The 23,669-nt window shown below is 35.2% G+C and overlaps 1 protein-coding gene across 12 annotated transcripts in view; it reads left to right on the top strand.

Annotated features, from left to right (window-relative positions):
• The window catches only part of ZGRF1 (zinc finger GRF-type containing 1), a 54,498-nt gene that overhangs the window by 6,928 nt on the left and 23,901 nt on the right, over window positions 1-23,669 (top strand). For 8 of the 12 annotated variants that reach the window (XM_020887932.2, XM_070452291.1, XM_070452292.1 and 5 more), the window contains 13 exons: window positions 1,660-1,719; window positions 3,118-3,303; window positions 3,758-5,966; window positions 9,474-9,547; window positions 11,446-11,496; window positions 13,039-13,125; window positions 14,823-15,008; window positions 16,802-16,904; window positions 17,000-17,097; window positions 19,430-19,553; window positions 21,375-22,015; window positions 22,882-23,020; window positions 23,478-23,662. In XM_020887932.2, the coding sequence (XP_020743591.2) occupies window positions 1,660-1,719; window positions 3,118-3,303; window positions 3,758-5,966; window positions 9,474-9,547; window positions 11,446-11,496; window positions 13,039-13,125; window positions 14,823-15,008; window positions 16,802-16,904; window positions 17,000-17,097; window positions 19,430-19,553; window positions 21,375-22,015; window positions 22,882-23,020; window positions 23,478-23,662 (4,143 nt within the window). The remainder of the gene's footprint in view (window positions 1-1,659; window positions 1,720-3,117; window positions 3,304-3,757; window positions 5,967-9,473; window positions 9,548-11,445; window positions 11,497-13,038; window positions 13,126-14,822; window positions 15,009-16,801; window positions 16,905-16,999; window positions 17,098-19,429; window positions 19,554-21,374; window positions 22,016-22,881; window positions 23,021-23,477; window positions 23,663-23,669) is intronic. The other 4 variants (XM_070452297.1, XM_020887937.2, XM_070452294.1 and 1 more) reach the window with 4 other exon arrangements.

Raw genomic sequence — 23,669 nt, 5'->3', positions numbered from 1 at the left:
GGAAAGCTCTTAAAGAGATGGGAATACAGACCATCTTACCTGTCTCCTGAGAAACCTGTTTGCGGGTCAAGAAGCAACATTTAGAACCCAGTACAGGACAACTGATTGATTCAAGATTGAGAAAGGAATAGACAGGATTGTCTGCTGTTACCCTGTTTGTTTAACCTATACACTGAGCACATCATGAGAAATGCCAGCTGAATGAGTTACAAGCTGGAATTAAGACAAGCAGGAGAAACAGCAACAACCTCAGATATGTGGATGATACCATTTTAATGGCAGAAAGCAAAGAGGAACTAAAGAGCCTCTTGGTGAGGGTGAAGGAGGAGCGTGAAAGAGCCAGCTTAAAACTAACTATTAAAAAAACTAAGATCATGGCATCTGGCCTCATTACTGCATGGCAAATAGAAGGGGAGAAGGTGGAAATAGTGACAGATTTTTCTCTTCTTGGGCTTCAAAATCACTGCAGATGATGACTGCAGCCATGAAATCAGAAGACGATTGCTTCTCGGCAGGAAAGCTATGACAAACCTAGACAATGTGGAAAAGCAGAGACATTATTCTGCTGACAAAGATCCTTACAGTCAAGGCCATGGTCTTCTCAGTGGCCATGTGCAATTGTATAGTTGTGAGAGCTGGCCCGTAAAGAAGACAGAGCACCAAAGAATTGATACTTTAGAACTGTGGTGCTGGAGAGGACTCCTGAAAGTACCCTGGACAGCAAGGAGGTCAAATCAGTTAGTCTTAAGGGAAATCAACTCTGAATACTCGTTGGAGGGGCTTGTGCTGAAGCGCCAGTATTTTGGTCACCTGATGCAAACAGTTGACTCATTGGAAAAGTCCCTGATGCTGGGAAGATTGAGAGCAGGAGGAGAAGAGGGCGTCAGAGGATAAGATGGCTGGACGGCATCACTGGTGCAATGGACATAAACTTGGAGAGATGGTGAGGGACAGGGAGGCCTGGCTTGCTGCAGTCCATGGGGTCGCACAGAGTCAGACATGACTGTGAGATCGAACATCGAGCAGCATGGCTAGAGAGCTAGAGAGACACAGGAGAAAGCCAGAAAGTGATGCTCACCTTAGTTTCCTTTTTCTCCCATGTGCTGTACATTCAGTAGGCTTTACTCTTTATGCCTCAAACAATTGTTTTAGCCCATTCCTGAGGACTTATTTCAAGTTCTAATCATCTCTTTGATCCTTCATATCACACCATTACAATAAACTCTTCACTGATACTGTTTCCTGATTTGCCTCCTATAACTTATTCTAATTCTGTTTTCTCCCCAGTTTCATTCTAAGATTCTCCTGGTAGGGATTAATTTCTTGAATTTATGTGTATGCCTTTGCTGTCTTGCACACACTGAATGGATGATTAGTAAACCTTTGAGATAGATGTACTTTCTTTTTTTTTTTTTCTTTTCTTCCATTTATTTTTATTAGTTGGAGGCTAATTACTTTACAATATTGTAGTGGTTTTTGCCATACATTGTCATGAATCAGCCATGGATTTCTAATCCAAGTTTACAAAGTGGGTAATCCTTTCAAGACATGATTTACTTATATAACAACTTTTTATTTGCTTTGAAGATATTTAAGAAAAGTAGAATTATATTGTCTTTTTTTTTAAACAGTGTTAATATTTCTTTTGTTTTAATATAGGCAATTTTATATGATGACAAAGGAGGATGTTTGGAGAGTTTATTTCTTAAGTGCCTTGAGGTATTTTAATATATCTTATTTTTAAGCTATTGTTAAAAAATCTTTTACTTCCTTTGTGAATATTGTTAAATAGTATAGTAATGGTACTGATATTAGTAATTATAGATAGTATTTATTGAACATTTATTATTAGCTAGACTCTGCTAAAGGCTTTTAGATATTGTTTTATTTAATCTTTATATAGCCCTGTGATTTTTATAGACTAAGAGTATAGAAAGATTAAAGTATTAAAGATTAAGTAATTTACCCATGTTAAAGTGGTAAGGCTGGGATTTGAGCCAAGAAAATTATTCTAACTCTATTATGTGTGAAAAGCAGAGAACTATAGTGGGATATATTTTGTGAAGTTGTTCTTATTTAAAATATTTTCTCAAATATTTATGTGTTTCTCTGGAGAAGGAAGAAAAGGGAACCAAAAGCATATTTTAGTATAAAGAATAAGGATAGTAGAAGTTGTTTGTTCTGGATTTATTTCCCACTTTCACGTACTTCCTAGCTAACCTAACCTCTCTATGTTCACCTTCTCTACTATAAAATGAGGCCCATGGACATAGTCGACTCGATTGGTCAGAAAATTAGAAATAGCTTAGGTAAATAAAGTGCCTCGCTGTTTAGTACAGTGATTCTCAAAGTACTAAAATGTATACTTTTATTATCATTGTGTTGATTTTGGCCATGGTACTTAATCTGTTTTAAAATTTTATGACAAAAATGGTAGTGGAATTTTTATATTTATCAAAAGAGGGTCTAGGAGGAGCGTTATTTTAGTAGATACTTAGTTGATGGTAACAACGGTTATTGTCATTTCACGAGTAAAGATTGAGTACCTTATCTGATAATACACAGATTTTGCATATTACCAACAAGGTTGATAATCTTTTTATGTTGCAGTCTGAAATGGTGATAGTACTGTATTCTGTTTATTAAAGTGATTAGAAATGCTATTTTGGAATATAATTGTTTAAGTAACAGTTTATAATAATTCATGATAATTTTATGTATCTAGTTCAATTAATTTATAAAGATATACATATAACTGATTATTTAATAGCTCTAATTTAAGAATTACATTTAATTTTATGAATTCTAAGTAAAATCCTTGAGATGAAGCAGAGTTTTGTTGTTTGTATCACCAGCATGTAACAAAAGTGCTCATATAATTCTTAATATATATTTTTGAATAAACAAATTAGTGAATTTATTTTATTGTATTACTTTTTTGTGTGCTTTTTGATAGGTAACTAGTGCATAGTAATAAATAATTTAGTTACTGATTCATTTAGCAACTATTTATTGGATATCCATTGTGTCTTTGCCTGTGCTGGAAGCTTATTGCAACACATATATCATCAAATAATTAGACATATATGATTTTGATGTTTATTCTTTAAAATTTAGGTTAAACCTGGAGATGATTTAGAAAGTGATCGGTACTTAATCACAGTTGAGGAGGTTAAAGTTGCTGGAAGCACAGCTGTCAAGCAGGATGTCATTAAAGAAGCACCAGTATTAAATTCAAAGAGGTGTATGTCTTCTGGCCGATCCCTTGGGTGTCAGCTTGCTGGTTTAAAAAGGAAGTTTACTGTAAGTTTCTCTGTTGAAAATAATAAGTCAATATATATTTATAAAATCATTTCAAGAAGTAGTGAATTGCTAAGCTGTTGTACTGTATGATTAAAACAGTACTTCATAGTAAAGGCTATGGGAGAAAGGAAGTAAACTCTAATCTTAATACAAATGAGTGTTTGCATTTTAGCATAGCAAAATTTATATATATATATACATATATATATATTTGGCTATGCTGGGTCTTAGTTGTGGCATGTGGGATCTAGTTCCCTGACCAGGGGTCACACCCAGGCCCCCTGCATTGGTAGCAGGGAGTCTTAGCCACTGGACCACCAGGGAAGTTCCCCAAAATTTATATCTTAATTATTTATCTTGTAAAACATGCACATTCTTTTTTCTTTTTTAGCCAGTTCATTTTACATTTTCTTTATCATCTATAGAACAGCTAATAATTGTTTAATATTTTTAGGGTTTTCAAGGACCACGTCAAGTGCCAAAGAAAACGGTTATTACAGAAAATAGTGAACCAGCTGCTTCACTTGAGTCTGAGAAACCTGGTCCTGTTTTTCTTTCACCATTGTACAGTACACCTCCTTTGTTTTCGACAGTTGGCAAGAAAGATACAAGTAATACGCCAACAGACTCAGAGAACATTGTCACTTACAAGAACAGAGAGCGAAATGGCATACCTTTTTCTTCAGTTATCTCTACTCCATCCTTCAAGATTAACCCAGAAGTGCTATGTGAAGAAAATTATGTTTGCTCTCCTATCAGTTCTGTAAATAAGCATTCAGATCCTTTACTGACCGATGAGTCCATGAAAAGAGATAGTTTGGTATCTCACGGTTTAGGAGTTTCACAAAACATTAGAAGCAAAGCCCAGATATTAGCTCTTCTGAAGTCCACATCCACAAGTATGTCTAAGGAGCGAAATTCTGAGATTATAGGACATTTCCCTCAGATACAACCACATGGAAGTTTAGAAATTCCTACTGAACCAAATTGCTTAATTGAACAGGAAGAGTTTGCTGAAGTGAAGAGCACAGAAAGTTTACACAACCAGCATCAATCAGAAAATGCCATGAGAAATAAAAGTCGGTGGGCCATGTATTTATCCTCACAGAGTTCACCTGTACATTCTTCTACAGTAGATGGAAAAAATGCAGAAAAGAAACCCAAGACCCAAGAAGGTAATTTAAACTTGAAAGACCTTTCGATGCAAAAAAGAATCCAGTTCTTTGAAACATGTGCTGAAAAGGGAAAAAGGTATAATGAAGATAAGCTAATAGATGATAATGATCAATCCTGGGATCAAGAAGGAAAACTAGAAATTTCTTCATTCTATGAAAACAGTAGCTTACCAATTAATTGTAGCATTGTAGAAAATGATGGCTTATTATTAGATTCTGACATTCAAAAAAGTAATAAAAGATCTGTTGATCAAAATGACCAGATAGGCATAAAAGGATCAATTCTTATTAGAGAAAAAGCGCAGGAGATAAATATAAGTGGAACACCAGAAAAAAAGTATGAACATCTACAAATTGAATCTTCACTAAGTAACAATTCTGGGATCTCTGATGATAGTACTAATATATTTTCTAAAAGTAGTACTAACAATGAAAGCCTTAGTAGTATTCATGAACCCATGAGTGATATATCACAGCCACTTGTGGAAGTCACATTTAATCTAAACAATTTTGAAACCAGTGACACTGAAGAGGAATCACAGGAAAGCAGCAAAATTTCCCAGGATTCAGAGGATTGGGTGAAGGAAACTTCGGTTAATAGCAGCAATTCAAGATGTGAGAATATAAGTTGTAAAGAAGTTAGCAGTGAACATCTGCCTCTCTCAACGTCTATTGGGGACAAACTTTCAGAGACATTTCCCACGAAAGAGATTCTGCCATCACAGTTTTGTGATAAAACTTGTGTAGGTTATGACACAGAAACTTGGAAAGCTGGAAACACTGGAGAAGAAATAAAGGAGGTGTGTAGTGACACATTAAGCAATTTTGACTCATCTTTAGAGTGGACTGATGATAGATATGTAGAAAATGATGAAGGCGCTAATAAATCCATTAGTGCTTCCTTCCCAAGTAAATCTGAAAGTATGAACACAAATTTAAATATTACTCATTTTTTAAACACAGCCACTGATCAGAAACCTGAGAACAACCCATTTTCAGAACAGGCTCAGACTCGGCCTCTTATTTTGGGAAGTGACTTAGACAAAAATACCAATCAGGTTTTACTATTAACCTCTCGCAGTGGCAACAGTATCCAGCTATTAAATGCCAAACAGATTCATTCTAAAGAATGTATTGCACTTGATAAATCACAGACCCAAGCTTCCAATTCTTTGTGTTACCCATTGGGAAAAACACATATTTCCAGAGACACAGAATCACATATTTCTGAATCTGAAGAGGTGGGAAGGAGTCAAAGTTTATTCCAGGACCATATTGATGTTGAAACTTCTGGAGAAAGCAAACAAAACAGGAATAATCTTAGAAATTCTTCAGAAATTTCTGGATTAGTAAATAGCATTTCTCTCTTAAAATCATTGGCTGAACACAGTACGGCTTTGGAAGGCTTGGAAGTATTGAAAAAGAAAAATATGTCCTTTAAACAACAAGGAACTCTGCAGACATATGAGTCAGATAGCAATCCTGAAGGTTAGAATGGCATGTCTCTTCCTCATTTGTTTACAGCTGTGTAATATTTTACTGTGTGGTTGAGCCATCATTTGTGCAACCAGTCTCCAGTATTTTGTTATTGCAAATAATGTGACAATGAGTAACCTTTCATATCTATATAACTCTATGGGTTTTTTGCATGTTATTGCAGGTCTGTCTTCAGGGCAAATTCCTAGCAGTAGGTTTGTTGCGTAAATGTGTATCTGTTAGATACTTCATAATTCCCTCAAAGGAATCATACCGTTTCTCACTCTCAGTAATAATGTATGAGAGTGCCTGTTTCAGCACAGCATTGCCAATAGAGTATGTTGCCAAGCTTTTGAATTTTTACCAATCTAATAGATGAGAAATGAGACCATATTTTAAGTTTGTATTTCTGTTACTGCAAGTGAAGTTGAGCTTTTCATATACTTAAACATCATTTGTCTTTTTTCTTGAACTGTCTATTCTACCTTTTTTTTTTTAACAAAATTCAGCAGTCTTTAATACAAAGATAAATTAGCACAACCTTTAAAATGGCACTTTATTATAGGATACATACCAAAATTTTAAAAGATGTGTTTTCAGTTTACCATTAAATAAAGCAAACAAACATTTCTGAAACATCAGTGCCCATTTTGCTATTTGGTTTTTTTTTTTGTGCTTCAGTTTTTATTTATTTATTTATTTATTTTTCTACCTTTTTATCCAGTCTTTTCATGGTTGTTGGTCTTTTTATTCTCTTTTGGAAGAATTCTTTAAATATTAGAAATATCAGCCCTTTATCTATGATATATGTTGCAGATATTTTCTTTCACTTTGTTATTAATTGGCCTTTTGACTTGGCTTATGGTATTTGCCAACAGCATATTTTTTAAAGAAAAATAATATAGGAGATAGCTAATATTATGTACATATGAACAATTACTTTATAATATTCAAAAGTTAAAATTGAACTCTTACTATTCTCAAGGAATCCCTGAGAAAAATAGAAATAAATTATTGTACCTAGAAAATGTTTTTTTAATGTAGTTAATTTGATGGTTATTACTATAATTTATTTTATAAAAAATTAAAAATATTGAAAAATAAATGTGGGTAGATGTAGTTATGCAATATCAGATAAGGATATAAATTTCTAATATAAGATTTAGGAGTTACAGAATTTAGTTTTGGGAAATTTTTTCTTTTTTCTCATCACGTTGGAGAAGAGGATTACAGTTAATTCTCATTATTTGTGTGATATATGTGCTATAAAGTTACCAAACATAAATTAGTGAACAGTAGGCCATTGCTTTTAGGAGAAATGCAGGGTTAGTTTCCTTCAAACCTCTGGTCAGAACATTTTCATCAGCTAATCAGTATAAAACCTTGTTTTTTTTAATTTTTTAATTGAAGGATAATAATTGTTTTACAGAATGCTGTTGTTTTCTGTCAAACCTTAACATAAACTATCCATAGGTGTACATATATCCCCTCCCTTTTGAATCTCCCTCCAGTTTCTCTCCTCATCCCACCCCTCTAGGATGATACAGAGCCCCTGTTTGAGTTTCCTGAGACACAGCAAATTCCCATTGGCTGTCTATTTTACACATGGTAATGGAAGTTTCCATGTTACACTCTCCATACATCTCACCCTCTCCTCCCCTCTCCCCATTGTCCGTAAGTCTACTCTCTATGTCTGTTTCTCCACTGCTGCCCTGTAAATTCTTCAGAACCATTTTTATAGATTCTGCATATATGCATTAGAATACAATATTTATCTTTCTCTTTCTGACTCATTTCACTCTGTATGATAGGTTCTAGGTTCATCCACCTCATCAGAACTGACTCACATGTGTTCCTTTTTATGGCTGAGTAATATTCCATTGTGTATATGTACCACAATTTCTTTATCCATTCATCTGTCAGTGGGCATCTAGGTTGCTTCCTTGTTCCAGCTTTTGTAAACAGTGCTTCAGTGAACAATGGGATACATGTGTCTTTTTCAACCCTGGTTTCCTCAGGATATATGCCTAGGAGTGGAATTGCTGGGTCATATGGTGGTAAAACCTTGTTTTATGTGTGTTTCCATTTAAAGATGCTTTACTTAATATATACTGGTGATTGATTAACACTGAAGTTATGACCAGCAGCACTCTAACTCCTGCCTGGATGAAACCTATCACTTATTTTCTACATGAGGGACACCATAGCCTTCTTGCACTTAGGAACGCTGGGCAGCAGTACACGTAGGAAACATTTTAAATAGCAAAGTCACCAGTGAAAAGCCCTCAACTGTGAAAAATGTACTAGCTCGATCGCAAAAGGGATACTTGTAGCAGGAGAGCTGAAATTAGAAGATGGAATGTCTCCTTATTCTGCCTCAGCTGGGAATGTGCACATCAAGAAACTCATTTTTTCATAATTCTGCGTGTCTGCAAATGACCTCAGAAAGATAGCTTTGATCTGGGAGTTACAAATTAATTTTAGTAAGTAAGTGGGATCTTTGAATAATGAGAATCGACTATTTTCTGATATAGATGTTTCTCTAAAGAATGATTAAGTTGGTTTTCTTGAGACCAATTTGAGGAGATGGAATTTCTTATTGGAATATAGCAAATGACTTCATGGATTTTAATTCAGAATTAGAGAAGAATCAGTTTTACCGCCATTTTAGGATGTGTGAAAATGTTAAAAACATTTTCTCCAATATGTTAAAGTTTTTGTGAGGTAATGGCATATATTTTAGAAATGTTAATTTAGAAGTTTATTCTTGAGTGAAGGCAGTAAAGGAAAAAATAATTTTCATCCAGTGCCTTTTAAAAATTCTTTTTATAAATAAGCTCAAGTTCCAAAATTTTTGTTTCATTTAAATATAGTCTGAATGTTTACAGGAAAATAATGAAACCAAAAATAATAATTGGTAAAGAATGAAGTTTACACTAGATATAGCTATGTTTGTTGTTTGTTTTTTTTTTACCAGAAGTAATCACTTAAAAATTATAGTCTTATTGGTGATTTTAGAAGAAACTGAGATTATTGAATCTCTTTTAAGGGTAAAAATCCCATTTTAAGCAGATAACTGATAGGTGTTTTGACTTAGCCACCCTGTCCTTCTTTCCATTCTGCAGCCTTACCAGCTTTTCTGTCTCAGAGTCTTGACACTTTTGCCTTTTGCCTGAACACTTTTATTCCTGCATAGCCGGTCTTCTTATCCTCAGGTCTCAGCATTTCTTCCCATGAGAGATCTCTCCAGATCATCCTGCTAAAACCACTTTATTATATCGCCATGTGTTATGAAATCCTTCTGTATCACAGGCTGAATTTATTTACCTTCTGTGTCCCTCTGTTTTCAAGGGATCTTGTTTGTTTTGTTCACTGCTATTTCCCCAGTGTCTGGCATACTGTAATTTCAAGATAATGGTTACATTGCTTGTTTCACTCAGTTTTAGAAATAAGTTTTAAAAAATTTTAGAGCACTACTATATGTTTGACAAATAAATCATTGGATTTTGTCCATTATAGCTAGGAAACCATTGACTACAATAGTTTCACAAGCTACACCAAAGTCTCCTCATCTGAACCAGGATCCTCATCAGGTACATTTTTTTTCTCAGTATTTATTATTTTCAGATAGAATGCTCTAGAATTTGTAATGATATTATAGGAATACCGAAGGTTTGAAGCTATCTTGGTTCACCACCTCCCCTTTATCTCAGTGATTTTATTGCATCGCTTGGCCAGAGGAAATAGCTAGCAGTTCCATTTATTTAGTTAGTAGTATTAAAAACTTACCATGCCCTATTAACTTAGTAAGCATTTTGGTTTTTCTTTCCAGTTTTATGGAGATATAACTAACAGTACTGTATTAGTTTAAGATATGTAACATAATGATTTGATATATGACATGCATATATGACTGTGAAATGATTGCAATAAGCATTTTATTTTTAAACATTTACTAATGGAATGCATGTCCCTGTTGGACACTGTCCAGTTTCTCAAACCTTGGAAGAGATTCAGTTTCTAGGTCCACACTGATTTTTGCATGGTAATTGATTTTTATCATAGCAATTTCTTAAAACCCAGCTTCACAAAGATAAGCTGTCACTGACGGAAATGACAGGAGGTTTGATGTTGAAACTGAGCTACCTTGAATTAGTAGTTTGTTCAGTTTCTGATAGATGTCTAATGACACGGTGTTTCCCTCAAATTTAAATCATCTTGTGGAGCCCCATTGAGTACACTGAGGCACTCCAAAGTACCTTGTTACACCAGTTTGGGAACCATGGAAATAATGTAAAAAATAATAATACTAATTAGGGTGAATTGAAATTCTAGAATAAATTATCTAAATTAGTGTTTCCCAGTGAAGATGCTTTTAGCACTTTTGAAGAAACAATTCTTTTATTGTTTCATTTACTCCTAGTTTGTATCATATTTTATTTGTCATGTTACCATTTAAAAAAAATATCAATTTTTTCCTCAGTTTTTAAATACAGAAAGAGGTAAAAAAATAAAACTTACCAAACCACCTGAATGGTAAAGAACCTGCTTGCCAGTGCAAGAGATTTAACAGACATGGGTTCGATCCTTAGGGTGGGAAGATCCCCTGGAGGAGGAAATGGCAAACCACTCCCGTATTCTTGCCTGGAGAATCCCTTGGACAGAGGAGCCTGGCAGGCTACAGTCCACAGGATCACAAGAGTTAGACATGACTGAAGCGACTTAGCATGCATATTACCTGGAGATAATTACTGTTAACAGTTCCAGCTTTTTTTGGCCTATTAAAAAATGTGGTTAGATTAATGGGTACAAATAGTTTTATGTCCCTTCTAAATAGTTGTATATCCTTTCTGCTTAATATTGTATTTTATTTTCTCACATTATTAAAAACTCTTAAATGTACCTTTTTTTTTTTTTTTGGCTGCACCAGATCTTAGCTGCAGCATGTGGGATCTAGTTCCCTGACCAGGGATTGAACCCGGGGCCCCCTGCTTTGGGAGCACAGAGTCCCAGCCACTGGGCCACCAGGGAAGTCCCTTACATGTACCTTTTAAAGGTTACTTACCATTCCATTCTGTGGATATCCTATGCTTTGGACAAGTAATTCCCTATTTTGGACATTTAGATTATTTCTAGCATTTTGCTTTTGTAAATAAAACTTTAGTAGATAATTTTGCACATAAATGATTATTTACATTTTAAAGTGTTTCCTTAGATTTGATTCTCGGAAGTGGAACTGATAATTTGAAAGGCCAAGAACATCTTAGATGTTGCTATAAGTCAGATTGAAATATTTTAATGTTTTACAATAGGAATATTTGTTTCGCTTTATATTTACCAGTACTAAGATCTTTTAAAATTCTTCCTAAGTTAAATAGTATTTAATTAACACCTACCTTTTATTTCTTTGATTACTAGTAATGGTGTCCTTTATTTTTTATTTTCTAACTTACTGTTACCTTTTGGCTTATATTAATGTTCTGTTCCTAAGATGATAAAAGAAAATAAAGTTGAACCAAGTGAATCACTTCAGTCTTTGCAGGTGAGTTAACTTTTAAAATGTAATGTAACCAGATATTGTATCTGTATATACAGGTAAGTATGTATCTGTATATGCCAGATAAGTATGGCATGTAATTATATGTTTGTGTTTTATATTGCCAGTTTTCAAATTTATTTGTAATTAGTTACCCTTTTTAGATGAGCATACTGGCTTAAGTGCCCTGTGTAGCCAATAGGATTTGGTTAAATAACAAATCTTTTATCATAAAGTTAATTTTGCAAACTTGCAAGCATTACGCAATCCAAGAATTGCCATCAACAGTTACAGCTGCATCTGCAGGCTGTGTTGCTTCAAACACCACAAAACAAAATTCATTGTGGTGACTCAGTCATTTTTCACCCTTATATTAGTATTACAAGATCAAATGTATAACATAACAGCAGCTTCCTAATTTAACTTACAAATGATCACATTCTTACTGTTTTTTTTTTTCAGTTAAAAAAATATGGTTTAAACTTTTTCAGTGATAATTATCACAAAGTATAAAAAATTACCACTGTCACTTTTTCCCTTCAGGATGAGTTGCCATTTAAAATAAATGTCATATATTTTTAAAGCAAAATATTTTATAATCTCACAGTAATGAAAAAGGTCTTAGAATCTTTTGCAAAAAAAAGTTAATTTAAATCTCTTTAGTATTAATATCGAAGTACATTTGTGTTTTTATGATAGTTTTCTTGCTACAACTCTGAAACAAACTCTTCATATATAGTAGTGATGGGACTTTAAAGTTAGGGTGCTCTTTAAGGATATACTTAATGCCACCTTCACTTTAGTTCTGTAAGTGTAATTAGTCACACATAGCAAAGGAGCTAGAAGATACTATACTATGCTAATTAACTTAAAATTCACTATATTAAAAGTGCTAGTAGGAGTTGAATGTTTTTAAGAGCTACTTGATTGGCAGTTGTGTTTATAGAGTTATAAAAGGAAAGTGACCATTGTGTGAAGAAATACAGTTTACCTCTTTTAATGACAATTTTTTTCTTCATAATTATTAAAAATTACTCCTACAGTTGAGTTCATTTTCTAAGTCTTAAAGTCTCCAAGTCTATAATTCACATTGGAAATTATGGCTATTTTATTTAGTAACTTGAACTAAAAATGCCTAGTTGCTGTTGTCTATATATTGTGTTTTGTAGTTGCTAGAAAATGATTCATTTTTTAAATAAAGTATTATACTTTTTATGATTTTTCTCCTTTAATTTCACACTAATTTTTGAATTAAATAATCTGCATTAACATAAATATTAGTATGGGATTTATAACATAAAGCCTTAAAAGATTTCAATTAAAGTTTAGAATTAGAATTTTCGAATATGCTGAGTTTTTAAATTCACTAGGATAGTCCTTTTTTTCCTAAAGCACTCCTTTGTCAGGGGCAGTTTATTGTGTGTATGTATAGAGAGAAGCGAGATAGAGATGATGTGTACTCTTAAGTTTGGGAATATTTTCCCATCAAACTTATAAACCACCTACAAGATTATTTTAGCTAACACACTAATTTATATTTTATCCTAGTTTTTTTCCTTGGGCAGTGAAGAAGAGACTGCTTTTCTAGCTGTCAGTCCTAAACAAATGGAGAGAGAAACCTGTAAAGACCCCAAGGTAAAATTTGTGAATTGATTTTTTAACCCACTGTGTTTTCCTGCTGTTTTTTACACAACTTTAGAATTTTCATAGACAGGTTAGTGAGCAAAATGAATTAGCCTGATTTTAAGAACAAGAGAAACTAATGACTGCTCCCCGTTTTTTGGTCTTGAGCCCTCTCTCTGTTACTGATTCCCTGGTAATGCATTATTTATACATAGGATACCCTAGGGATTGGACACAATGATATATTTAAAGTACAGTTAATGAATGTTCAGTGCAGAACAAAGTGAAGATGTCCATAGCTTTTTATTTACTATAGTTTACTTCACCACTTTTACTTCAGGCTAAATGGGTAGAAGTATATATAACCAAAGCTCTAAGTAGTACTGCCCACTCCACAGCAAAAGTTGATAGAGATAACAGCATATATATGGGTGGGTTTTGTAAATAATGATTCTGTTCTTAAAACTCAGCATACCTCTGGAAAAGATAGACATAGCGGCAAAGAAAGCAAGGCATCTGTTTGCTTATAGAGAATTTGTATTCCCCATCAAACAATGCAGAAATATACAGTCTTTAAAGGTTTAGACTTTTTTTTTAATTGATATGTGTTATATTTTAAAATTCAGAATGTTTTCAACAAAACTCCTGTTCCAGAGGCATTTTAGTTCCTTTAAAATGTGTAGTTTAAAATCTTCATTATTAAGTAAGGATGTTCAGATTATATTTTTTGTCATTTTGTTAATTTATCAGTTGGAAAGAAATTCATTCTTTACGTACTTTCCTTCAGCTCTACACACTATTTTTCCACCTTCTGGGTAGACTTTGTCACCTTGTGTAGAGTAAAAATCCTAGAACCCTCAAGGGGGCAGCAGAGAAAGCCATTTGAAGTCTGAAAGCAGACCCTGTCTCTGAGTGGGGGAGAGACACCCTGTGAGGTACTCTTAGACCTCGTTTGTCCTCAGAGCTACAGGATCAGATTATCTGGGAGGCTAAGAGCCCAGCATCTCCCTAATATATATATATATATATATATATATATATCCCTGCTAATAGCCTGATAGTTCACAAAACCTTTAAACAAAGGAAATGCTTCCTCTGTTCCTTCTTTCTTCCCTTTCTACATTCCAAACATGGTGTTAAATGCACAGGATACCTTGATGAAGCAGAAGAGTTTCTGCCTTCAAGGAGCTTGCAGTTCAGTTAGTACACAGAGAAGAAGAAACTTCACTGATGTCTATAGGGGCTTCCCCGGTGGCCTTGGTAAAGAATCCACCTGCGGTGCAGGTGCCACAGGAGACACGGGTTCGAACCCTGGGTCAGGAGGATCCCCTGGAGGAGGGCATGGCAGCCCAGTCCAGTATTCTTGCCTGGAGAATCTCATAGACAGCGGAGCCTGGTGTGCTGCAGTCCATAGGGTCATAAAGAGCTGGACATGACTGAAGCAGCTTAGCATGCACTCACACACATGATGTCTATAATGCAAAGCTGTGGGGAATTCCTGGTGGTTCAGTAGTTAGGACTCTGTGCTTTCATGCCTAGGGCCTAGGTTTGATCCTTAGTTGGGGAACTAAGATCCCACAAGCTGTGTATCATGGCCAAAAAAAAAAAAAAAGTAATACTTAATAGAAAGCTGAGTTATGCATTGTTTTCTTTGTATATATGCATTGTAAATATATTTCTCGCTACTCATTTTTAATAATTTACTGCAGCCTGTTGAGTTTCAAGGGCACCAAGTGAAAGGATCTGCTACTAGTGCTGTGATGGTCAGAGGACACAGCTCACAGGTTGAATGCAGTCAGTTTTTGGATAGCACTGTGTATGAAAGCTGCACAACAAACACTTGTGTTTTGACACCAGAGTTGCCTAGCACTTGTATGCAGATTGACTTCTTGCAGGTAAAATTATTCTTATAGTCACACCTTGCCAAAGCATTTTCTTTATGTCAGTACTAAATTTTGCAAAGAAAGCATATTTACATCCTCATACAGCTGTAAGTTAAAAGTTTAGTAAATTCACATGAAGCATCATAAATCAAACTAAGACAAAACTGTTTGGAAGATTTACTGCCTTTTTTAGGATCAGGAACTTAAAGGATTACTTTTCAATTCAGAGAATAGTAGGAATTCATGACAGGAGCAAATAGGCAGATAATATATAGAAAATATATTTTAATAGCTACTAGATCTATTTTCCTTCTAATATGCACCCCTCTCCCCCGCTTAGTAGATACCAGGTACCTCTCATTGCTACCAAATAGAAGAGGTTATTGAGAAAAGGATGTATGCATGTATTTGAAACAGTATCTGTTAAAGAGATTTAAAAATTTTCCATTTTTTATTAAAGCATAATACACATAAAAAATAAATGCCCAGACCACAAGTGCATAGCTCAATAATTACCATAGGGTGAAGAAAGCCGTGTAACCTCCACCCTTAAGAAACAGATCATTACCAGCATTACCATGGTTATTGGGGTTTATCAGCTTGTTTCTTATTGGGATCTCTTGTAGTAGGTACTTTGGTTTGCCTTTCTTCCATATTGCTAAGCCTATACTGTTTCCCTGTCCTTTTAATATATTGTAATTCAGGGATACCATTATTTCTTACTTTCATCAAAGGTAAGAGATGTTTCTATTTCTCATTTCTTGTTTTTTTTTTTCTTTTTCTGAGAAGAGAATAAAGAGGTATTCCATACTGAAAAAGAAATTTATGTCCATTCGTTTTATTTTTAAATATTTTCACATACATCAGTATGGTCATGTTTTATATCCTGAGTTTATAAAAACTGTTCTAAGGCAAAGTGACTGACTTACCAACAGAGATAAGAACTTTGAGAAGTGTGACAGATTGTGTGCACACAGCAGTATCTGAACTTTAAAAGCTATCTTGTATTTCATAAAATCCCAAGACACTATAATTAACTGTAAGCACCATTATAATGTATGATTCTAAGAAACGAACACCAGTCAGTTAACATTACACAGTGCTTTTTCACTGCCCTTTTAAAAAATGTGGTAAAAACCACACACTATAAGATTTACAATCTTCACCATTTTATGTGCATACTTTGGTAGTGGGAAGTACATTAACAGTGCCATGAAATAGATCTTCAGAACTTTGTTCACCTTCACTTGGATTTTTAATGTTACATTTAGTGAAAGACTCTTAGATTTATTTGAGCATAGAGTTTTATTGTATATCACACTGCTTTGTTTTCTTGTCTTTCCATGAATACAATACTTTTTGTTTGGTGCTAAACCCTAGTTTGATCTTCTTGAAGACATATAAACAGTAGAATTGCTTTAATATGTCTAATATTAACAATGCATAAATTCATATTTGTGATCATTATTTGACCAATATGACTCTCTGCATATAGTTGCCCTTTCACAGGCAGAGATAACTATGTCACAGCTGTTGTCTGTGCTATAGAGATATAAAAATGCCATTATTTTTAAGGTGTGTCCCTATCAAAGATGTTAAGAGATAAGAAATATGAGCCATAAGAATTGATGAAATATAATATACTCTACTTTCTCTGAATGGAATTGGCTTTATAACATCTCTTTGTTTTTCTGTGTCTCAAGTTATAACTATAAACTATATATATGTATATATATACAGATAGGTAAAGTTATGGATGTATACACACTTTTTTGTAAACTGATAAATGGATCTCTATTTTCTAGTTCCCAAATGAAGAAAATTTTCCAAAAGGAGATACTAGCTTTACTATTGAAGACAATTTTCAAGTGATAGCTGAGTTTAATAAGGACTTGATTAAAAATGATTGTAAGTATATTATAAATAAAATATAATATTAAAAAGTTATTTTACATTAAACAAACTAGTGTATAAAAATATTCATGCTTTTTCCTGCCCCACAGCAATTTTAGATTTCCCTCCTAAAGATTCAGACCATTTACATAATTATTTGGATTATAATTTTAAGTCAACAGAGAGGACTTCGTGGGAAAAAAATAAGGTATAATGTAAACAAAGTTGTTTTTCTTTTTGGTTTGTTTGTTTTTGTGGCCACACCCTGCAGTTTGTGGGATTTTAGTTCCATAATTAGGGATTGAACCCAGCCCCGATAGTAAAGTGTTGAGTCCTAACCATTGGACTGCCAGGGAATCCCCTAAACAGTTTTAATAGTTGTGAGTAAAAAATTTTGGTGAATCTTAGAAACAGCAAGTGTAAATACCCTGAGATTGAAGAGCTGGGTGGGTTCAAGAATGTGAACGAGGCCATAGTAGCTGGATTGTGGAAAGTCACAGGGAAAGCAGTAATCAAATGAAATTGGGAAAGTGAGCAGGACCAGATACACAAAGTCTTGCAGGTCAGATTAAGAGCTGTAATATTGGTCTGTGTTCCATTAGGAAATTACTGAAGGGTTTCAGTAGAAAACTCATTACATTTACATTTTTTAAAGGTTTTGTTGGCTGCTGTGTGGAAGATGGACTTGATGGACACTGTGGTGGAAGCAAGGAAACCAGTTAAAATGAGCTGTAGATGACAGTGACTTGAAGAAGAGACTGTGGCAGTGAAAGTATAGAGGAGTTGGTAATTAGGTTTAAGATAAATTTTGGAGTCAGAAGCATGGATGTTGCTAGATTGGCTGTAGAGAGCAGAGTGAAGGAAGGGGAGGAGAAGGCCACCTGGATTTCTGACATAACAAAGTGAACTGAAGTGGGCTTTACTGAGTGGAGTCAGCTGCAGGGCTCTATTAGTCTGCTAGGGCTGCTGTAACGGAGCATGAGTGACTTAAACAACAGAAATTAATTTTGTCACAGTTCTGGAGGGTAGAAGTCCAAGATGAAGTTTCTGATGAGAACTCTATTCCTGGCGTACGGACAGCTACCTTCTCACTGTGTCCTCATGCATACTTCCTTGGCGTGTGCACATGGGTAAAGAGAGTGCAAGAGAGTGAGATCGTCTTCTTGTAAGGACACTAATGCTGGTGGATCAGGGTACCACTCTTTAGCCTTGATTACCTCTCAAAGGCCCCATCTCCAAACACAGTCACACTGGGAGATGGGGAAGAAAGCAGTAATAAAAGGTGTTGCGTCGTAGTGGGCACCCACTAAGAGGCCTCCTGTAAAACAAAACTCAGGATTGTCCTCCAGGATTGTCCTCCCTGAAGAATAGAAAAGTTAGGTATTCATACACCAGTTCCCATCTATATTTGACTGAAGGTTACTCTTGGTCATATTAACCTCCTGGCACGTTTGGCCTGCCCTACCTGCTGTCCCAGCCACTGTCCTCAGACAGAAAGATGTAGATGCTTGAGGTAGGAAGCCTGGGACAGGTAGAGGAGCGATTTCCCAACTGTAGATGACCTCAGAGGTAGGCCAGGGAGACATGGCAGGACAGCAACAGCGTCTGTCACAGCGGTCAATGGTGGAGATCTTAGGAACTCTTCAAGTGGGCTGTGCTTTCTGCCACGCAGAGGAGTCTGGTCTACTGGGAAAGACACAGAAGCAGACTTTCAGAGAAGAGCCAGAGTTAGTGGCAGCAGAAGCCCTGATTCCAGCTGGTTTTGAGTCCCTGGGCCCAGTTGTTCTGTTCAATTCATACTAGATTTTTTTTCATTGGAGGATAATTGCTTTACAATGTTGCATTGGTTTCTGCCATACATCAACATGAATCAGCCATAGATACAGATATGTCCCCTCTCTCTTGAACCTCCCTGTCACCTCCCACTCCACCCCACCCCTGTAGGTTATCACAAAGCACTGCAACTCATATTAGATTTTTAAGGTGATTAATTTCTAGAAGTAGCAACAAAATTATATCCTATTAGGAAGAGAATAACATAGAGAATGATATGACTGTTCAGATATGGAATATATTTTAAAAGGTTTATTCCATTTAGAAGCAATATTTTGAAGTTTAGATCAACTGTAGATATGCCTTAGACCTAAGGACATAAAGAGAAAAGCTGTTCAGGCCTTGGGTTTGCAGGAAGTGTTGCCTTCACAGCTCCAGACATGAGGTCTGCTTAAGCCTGTGTCCCTAAGACTGGAACCTGATCTTCACAACCAAATCCCCATAACCCGTATCAATCCAAATCAGAATCTGACCCATTTCAAATAAACCCAGCAGGTTTTATGTTCTGTATTTCACTATCCTTGTTTATTTTAGTGCATTTATTCTATCCTGCCCCATTTGGAAGAAACTTTGCCCCACTATAGCTCTACACAATGTGCTTGAAAGCATTGTTTTTATAATACAGTTACTAGAATTTGTTCAGACTATAGGGAAAAAACGCAATAAGAGGATTTTGGTCTGTAGTTTTGTGTCTTCTTTCTGGATAGGTGATGTCACCAGAACAGAAGATCTCAACATTAAGCCCTGTTTCTACTTTATGTTTTAACTCGAGAGATGATGACTTCATGCTAGAATTCTCTGAGGAGCCCCTGAAAGCACAAACTTTACCTGGTAATCTTCACTTTCTCAACGAAGATAATTGTTCCCATATGGTTCTAATCTATCTGTCCATGTAAAATGAAATTTTTTATTTGAGAGATTGCTTCTAAACTAAAAATAACCTTGAAACCAGACTCAGTGTCTTATACCCTCATGCCTTCCCACACTCTGCTTTGACTTTTTCTGTTGCGGATGCCTCTTACTTCCAAACCCAATACTCCCTTCTAGCTCTCCGATACCTTCTTTATCCTCTCATCTTCTCATCTCAGACCTCTGCCATTGCCAACACTTCTCACAGCTGTAACTCCAGAGCCTGGCCCCTCTGTAGCCCCTTCCCCTCCCAGGGAGCGGATTCATTGTGAATGTCAATCATGGTTGACCTTCTCATAACCTCTTAGCGTCCCCTCTTTTGCTTTGGGGTCCTGGCATTATCAGGGAGCTCTTCAACCGCTGCGACCTCAAGTGCCTTCTCAGGCTTCTGTGTCTTCACACACTACACCTCTTCCCTATGAGTAATTTCCTGCTTCTTGGTAAGATAATACATCTGTAGGATCTCTTCCACTAACTTTTCTGTTCCTCTCTCTTTTCTTGTAATCTCATCAATGTATCTTCCCTTGATTCTGAAGTTAGGCTGAGTGAGGAGTAAAATTGTAGGTAGTTTTTTGGTCATGGGTGGATGATATAAAAGCTGTTAAAGTGTCTGGATAATTGGGTTGGAGAAGGTTTAGTGGGTGTGGATGGTAGAGGAAACGAGGTAGGAAGGAGTCTGTGGGAAGAGTGAGTATCTAAAACAAGTGAAGTCACAGTGACATATAGATGAGTTACACCGTTCTACCATGACTGTTACTATTTAATCAGGTGTTAACTTTTCTGTCAATGTTGCTTAATCAATTTGTTAGGATTACATCATAACACTTTATAAAAGAATGTCATTGACTTACCTGCTGTCCTGCTACCTTCCCAAGTGACCGCCAAGGTTTATTTCCAACAAAACAGAACCTCTGTCAAGAAGGAACATTATTATAAAATAGGGAACCATAGCATTTTAGGTAAAAACTTTAAGCTTATATAGTTCTCATACAGTATTACTATTTATTCAGCAAATATTACTGCTTTTAATATTTTCAGGAATATATCAACTACTCATGATGCTGAAAGGAATTCTAATACTCAGCCAAAATCTGCTATAACATGAGTTTACCACAGTTGAGCTCTTATCACATAACAATGTATCAAAATAAAGCTAAAACTCTTCTTTACCTTGAAGGTCAACATATTAATCCATGAATGTAATAAATATATAAGAGAGGTTACATCACATCAATAAATAAACCTTGAACTTCAGTCTCTGGAGAAGGAATATAAAGTTGAGAATAAAACCTAGCTTTGGTTTTCTGTCTTAACTTTCTTAACTCTGCCAGTTGGTAGTTATGTTACCTCTAGGCCTTGGTTGGCAACCTCATCTGTAAAGTGAGAATGATGAATCCCTTCTTGGTTGTAAAGTACTTGAAAAGTTCAGTGTTATATAAATATAATGCAGTATTTTGGGGGTGGGTGTACTTGTGGTGATGGTGGTGAGTGGGAAATTATTAGCTAAGAAAGAAAAGAAAAAGAGAAGGATTTCAAATTTATCAACCTTAAAAAAGTTTCAGAGTCTAAAATGTTTGAAATCTTTATTTTTTAAAGACCAAAACCATTAAAAATTTTTAAAAGGAAATGTGATTTCCTGGTACAAGGCATGTTGGTACTTTTTGCTTTTTTGTATGGATACCCACTGTTTTCTAAAGATTGAATGATACCTGTAATACATTTTTAATTAGCTCTTTTTTTCAGTAATGAAAAAATCAAGTTCTCTGGAGAATAAGAACCTTCAAAGGCTTTCCTTCGAAGTAAGTAGAACCCGAGCTCCCCCTGCCAGCGGGCCACCTGACTTAGACTCTCGTTCATCCATGATGGGCTGCGACAGGCTAAAGGCTTCTGGTTCTCCCATACGCAGCTTGTGTGAAGAGTCAGCAGTTCCTTCTTCTAGCTTTGGGCCCAAGGACCAAAGTGAGGCTTCTTTCCCTAACAAATCTAGGGAAGTGACTCCAGGTGATGCTTCACTTCTTGATAATACATCTACTCAAAGCAAGTGGCAGAAATATCAAAATATACGCCAGTGCAACTTGACTACTCCAAACAGAGTTGATGAGAAAGTAACAGATGGCTTCCATGCTGAGGCTGTTTCTGGGATGCATTTTAGTAACACAGGTGCAAGAGAGAGTGATGCTGTGAATGAAAGTTCTTTAGAGTCTGTGCATTTACAAATGATAAAACACATGCTTCAGCAGCAGCAGGATTTTAGCAGTCAAGATTCGGTTTGCAGAAGGAAGACATTTTCTTTGAATATAAACCAGGCTTCTAAGACTGAGGAAATTCAAAATATGTTAGGAGAGTATGCCTGCTACAACTGCAGTGTAACAGGAGATTTACAGGTGAGGAAATGTACCAGTGTTTTCTTGGTGCATCTTTTCCAGTACTTATCTGAATTTCAGCAAAAGAATTACCAAAGTCATACAAGTGAAATGATTTTAGTCTTGAGGCCAGTGGCTTTGGGTTTTTTTTTTTTTTTAGAGTTTCCAAAACTCTTGCTACAGTCACATTTTTTTTTTTAAAGTTCTTTTTATTTATTTAATGGATTGATTTGGCTGCACCCAGTCTTAGTTGTGGCCCGTGGAATCTTAGTTCCCTGATCAGGAATCAAACCCAGGCCCCTGCCTTGGGAGCACGGAGTCTTAGCCACTGGATCACCAGGAAAGTCCGTCACATCTTCTTTGACATAAGACCTTTCTAGAGGTTGTAAACACTAAATTGCATATTCGAAAGTGTCTGGTGCAGTATCTGGCACATAAAAGGTACTTAAATTATAGTTCTGTTTCCACCATGACTTCCACCACTACTATTACCATTATTTTCATTTTTTACTATCAGCTCAGTTTTGCTGACCAGATCATTATTAGGATAAAGGTACCTCCTGTTTACATTGGTTATGAACAATTCTTACTATAGTTGTGACCAGAAGTAGAGATACATCATGATTCATTGACATCAGTTAACTTTTTCCTACAAAAATATTTAAAAACTTATTAAGGGACAGACAAGAAAAGTTAGTCTTATTTATCATTAAAAGTGCCATGTCATAGCCTTTCCCACTACACTCAGTTTCTCATTTAAAATTAGAAAATGATTTTCATGGATTCTGGAAATCAAAAGAAAAATTTAATATTATCTGTAGAATTTGCTTATTAATAAACAGTATTTTTCTGGAGTTATTGTAATAACTTGAATTATTCCATTTCAGGAGGTAAATGACTCTGAGCTATGCTTCCCAAGTGGGCAGAATGTAAAATCTGCATGTCTTCCCCAAAGGCACATTCACATACCAGCTGTTTTTCAGTCTCCTGCTCATTATAAGCAGATTTTTACATCTTGTCTCACAGGTATGAGACGAGATTATTTTATTATGATTGACTGCTGCTTAATGTCGATAGTATAACTGTGAGAAAGTGTAGTATCTTATATTATGAATTTTTACATTAAATTTCTACTTGAGATTTGCTATTTTCTATGTATTTAATCCAGGTTTTGACAGTAACATATTTCAGATCAAAATTGAGTTTTAAGAGTGGGAAATGACAGCATTATCTTTTTCAAGATGTAGTGTAAAAATTTTTTTTAAAGTGTTACAGGTAGTTTTGATAAATCAAGTAGGAAATTTTAAGTATGGTGTATGATGAGTAATACTTGTATTTTTAAAAATGGATGTTAATGTTATATTACAGTCAAAAGGCTATTTTCAGATTTAACTAATAGTATATATCTGATACGTGAAATTATTTTGTATTTAATTTTCATCTGTGTATATTTTTAAATTACCTTTAAAAAAATTTTTTGTAGAACATTTAAATATATTGCTATTTGGATTGGCACAAAGGTTGCACAAGGCTCTTTCAAAAGTTGACATATCATTTTACACATCATCAAATGGAGACAAACTGAAAAATGTAGAAAATAATGTGCCATCCTGCCATCATCAGCAGCCTGCAAAACTGGTCATGGTTAAAAAAGAAGGTCCAAATAAGGTATTTT

Source organism: Odocoileus virginianus, chromosome 21 (genome assembly GCF_023699985.2).
Source record: "Odocoileus virginianus isolate 20LAN1187 ecotype Illinois chromosome 21, Ovbor_1.2, whole genome shotgun sequence".
In the NCBI taxonomy this organism is placed as follows: Eukaryota; Metazoa; Chordata; class Mammalia; order Artiodactyla; family Cervidae; genus Odocoileus; species Odocoileus virginianus.
This window is presented reverse-complemented; position numbering and strand designations above follow the sequence as displayed.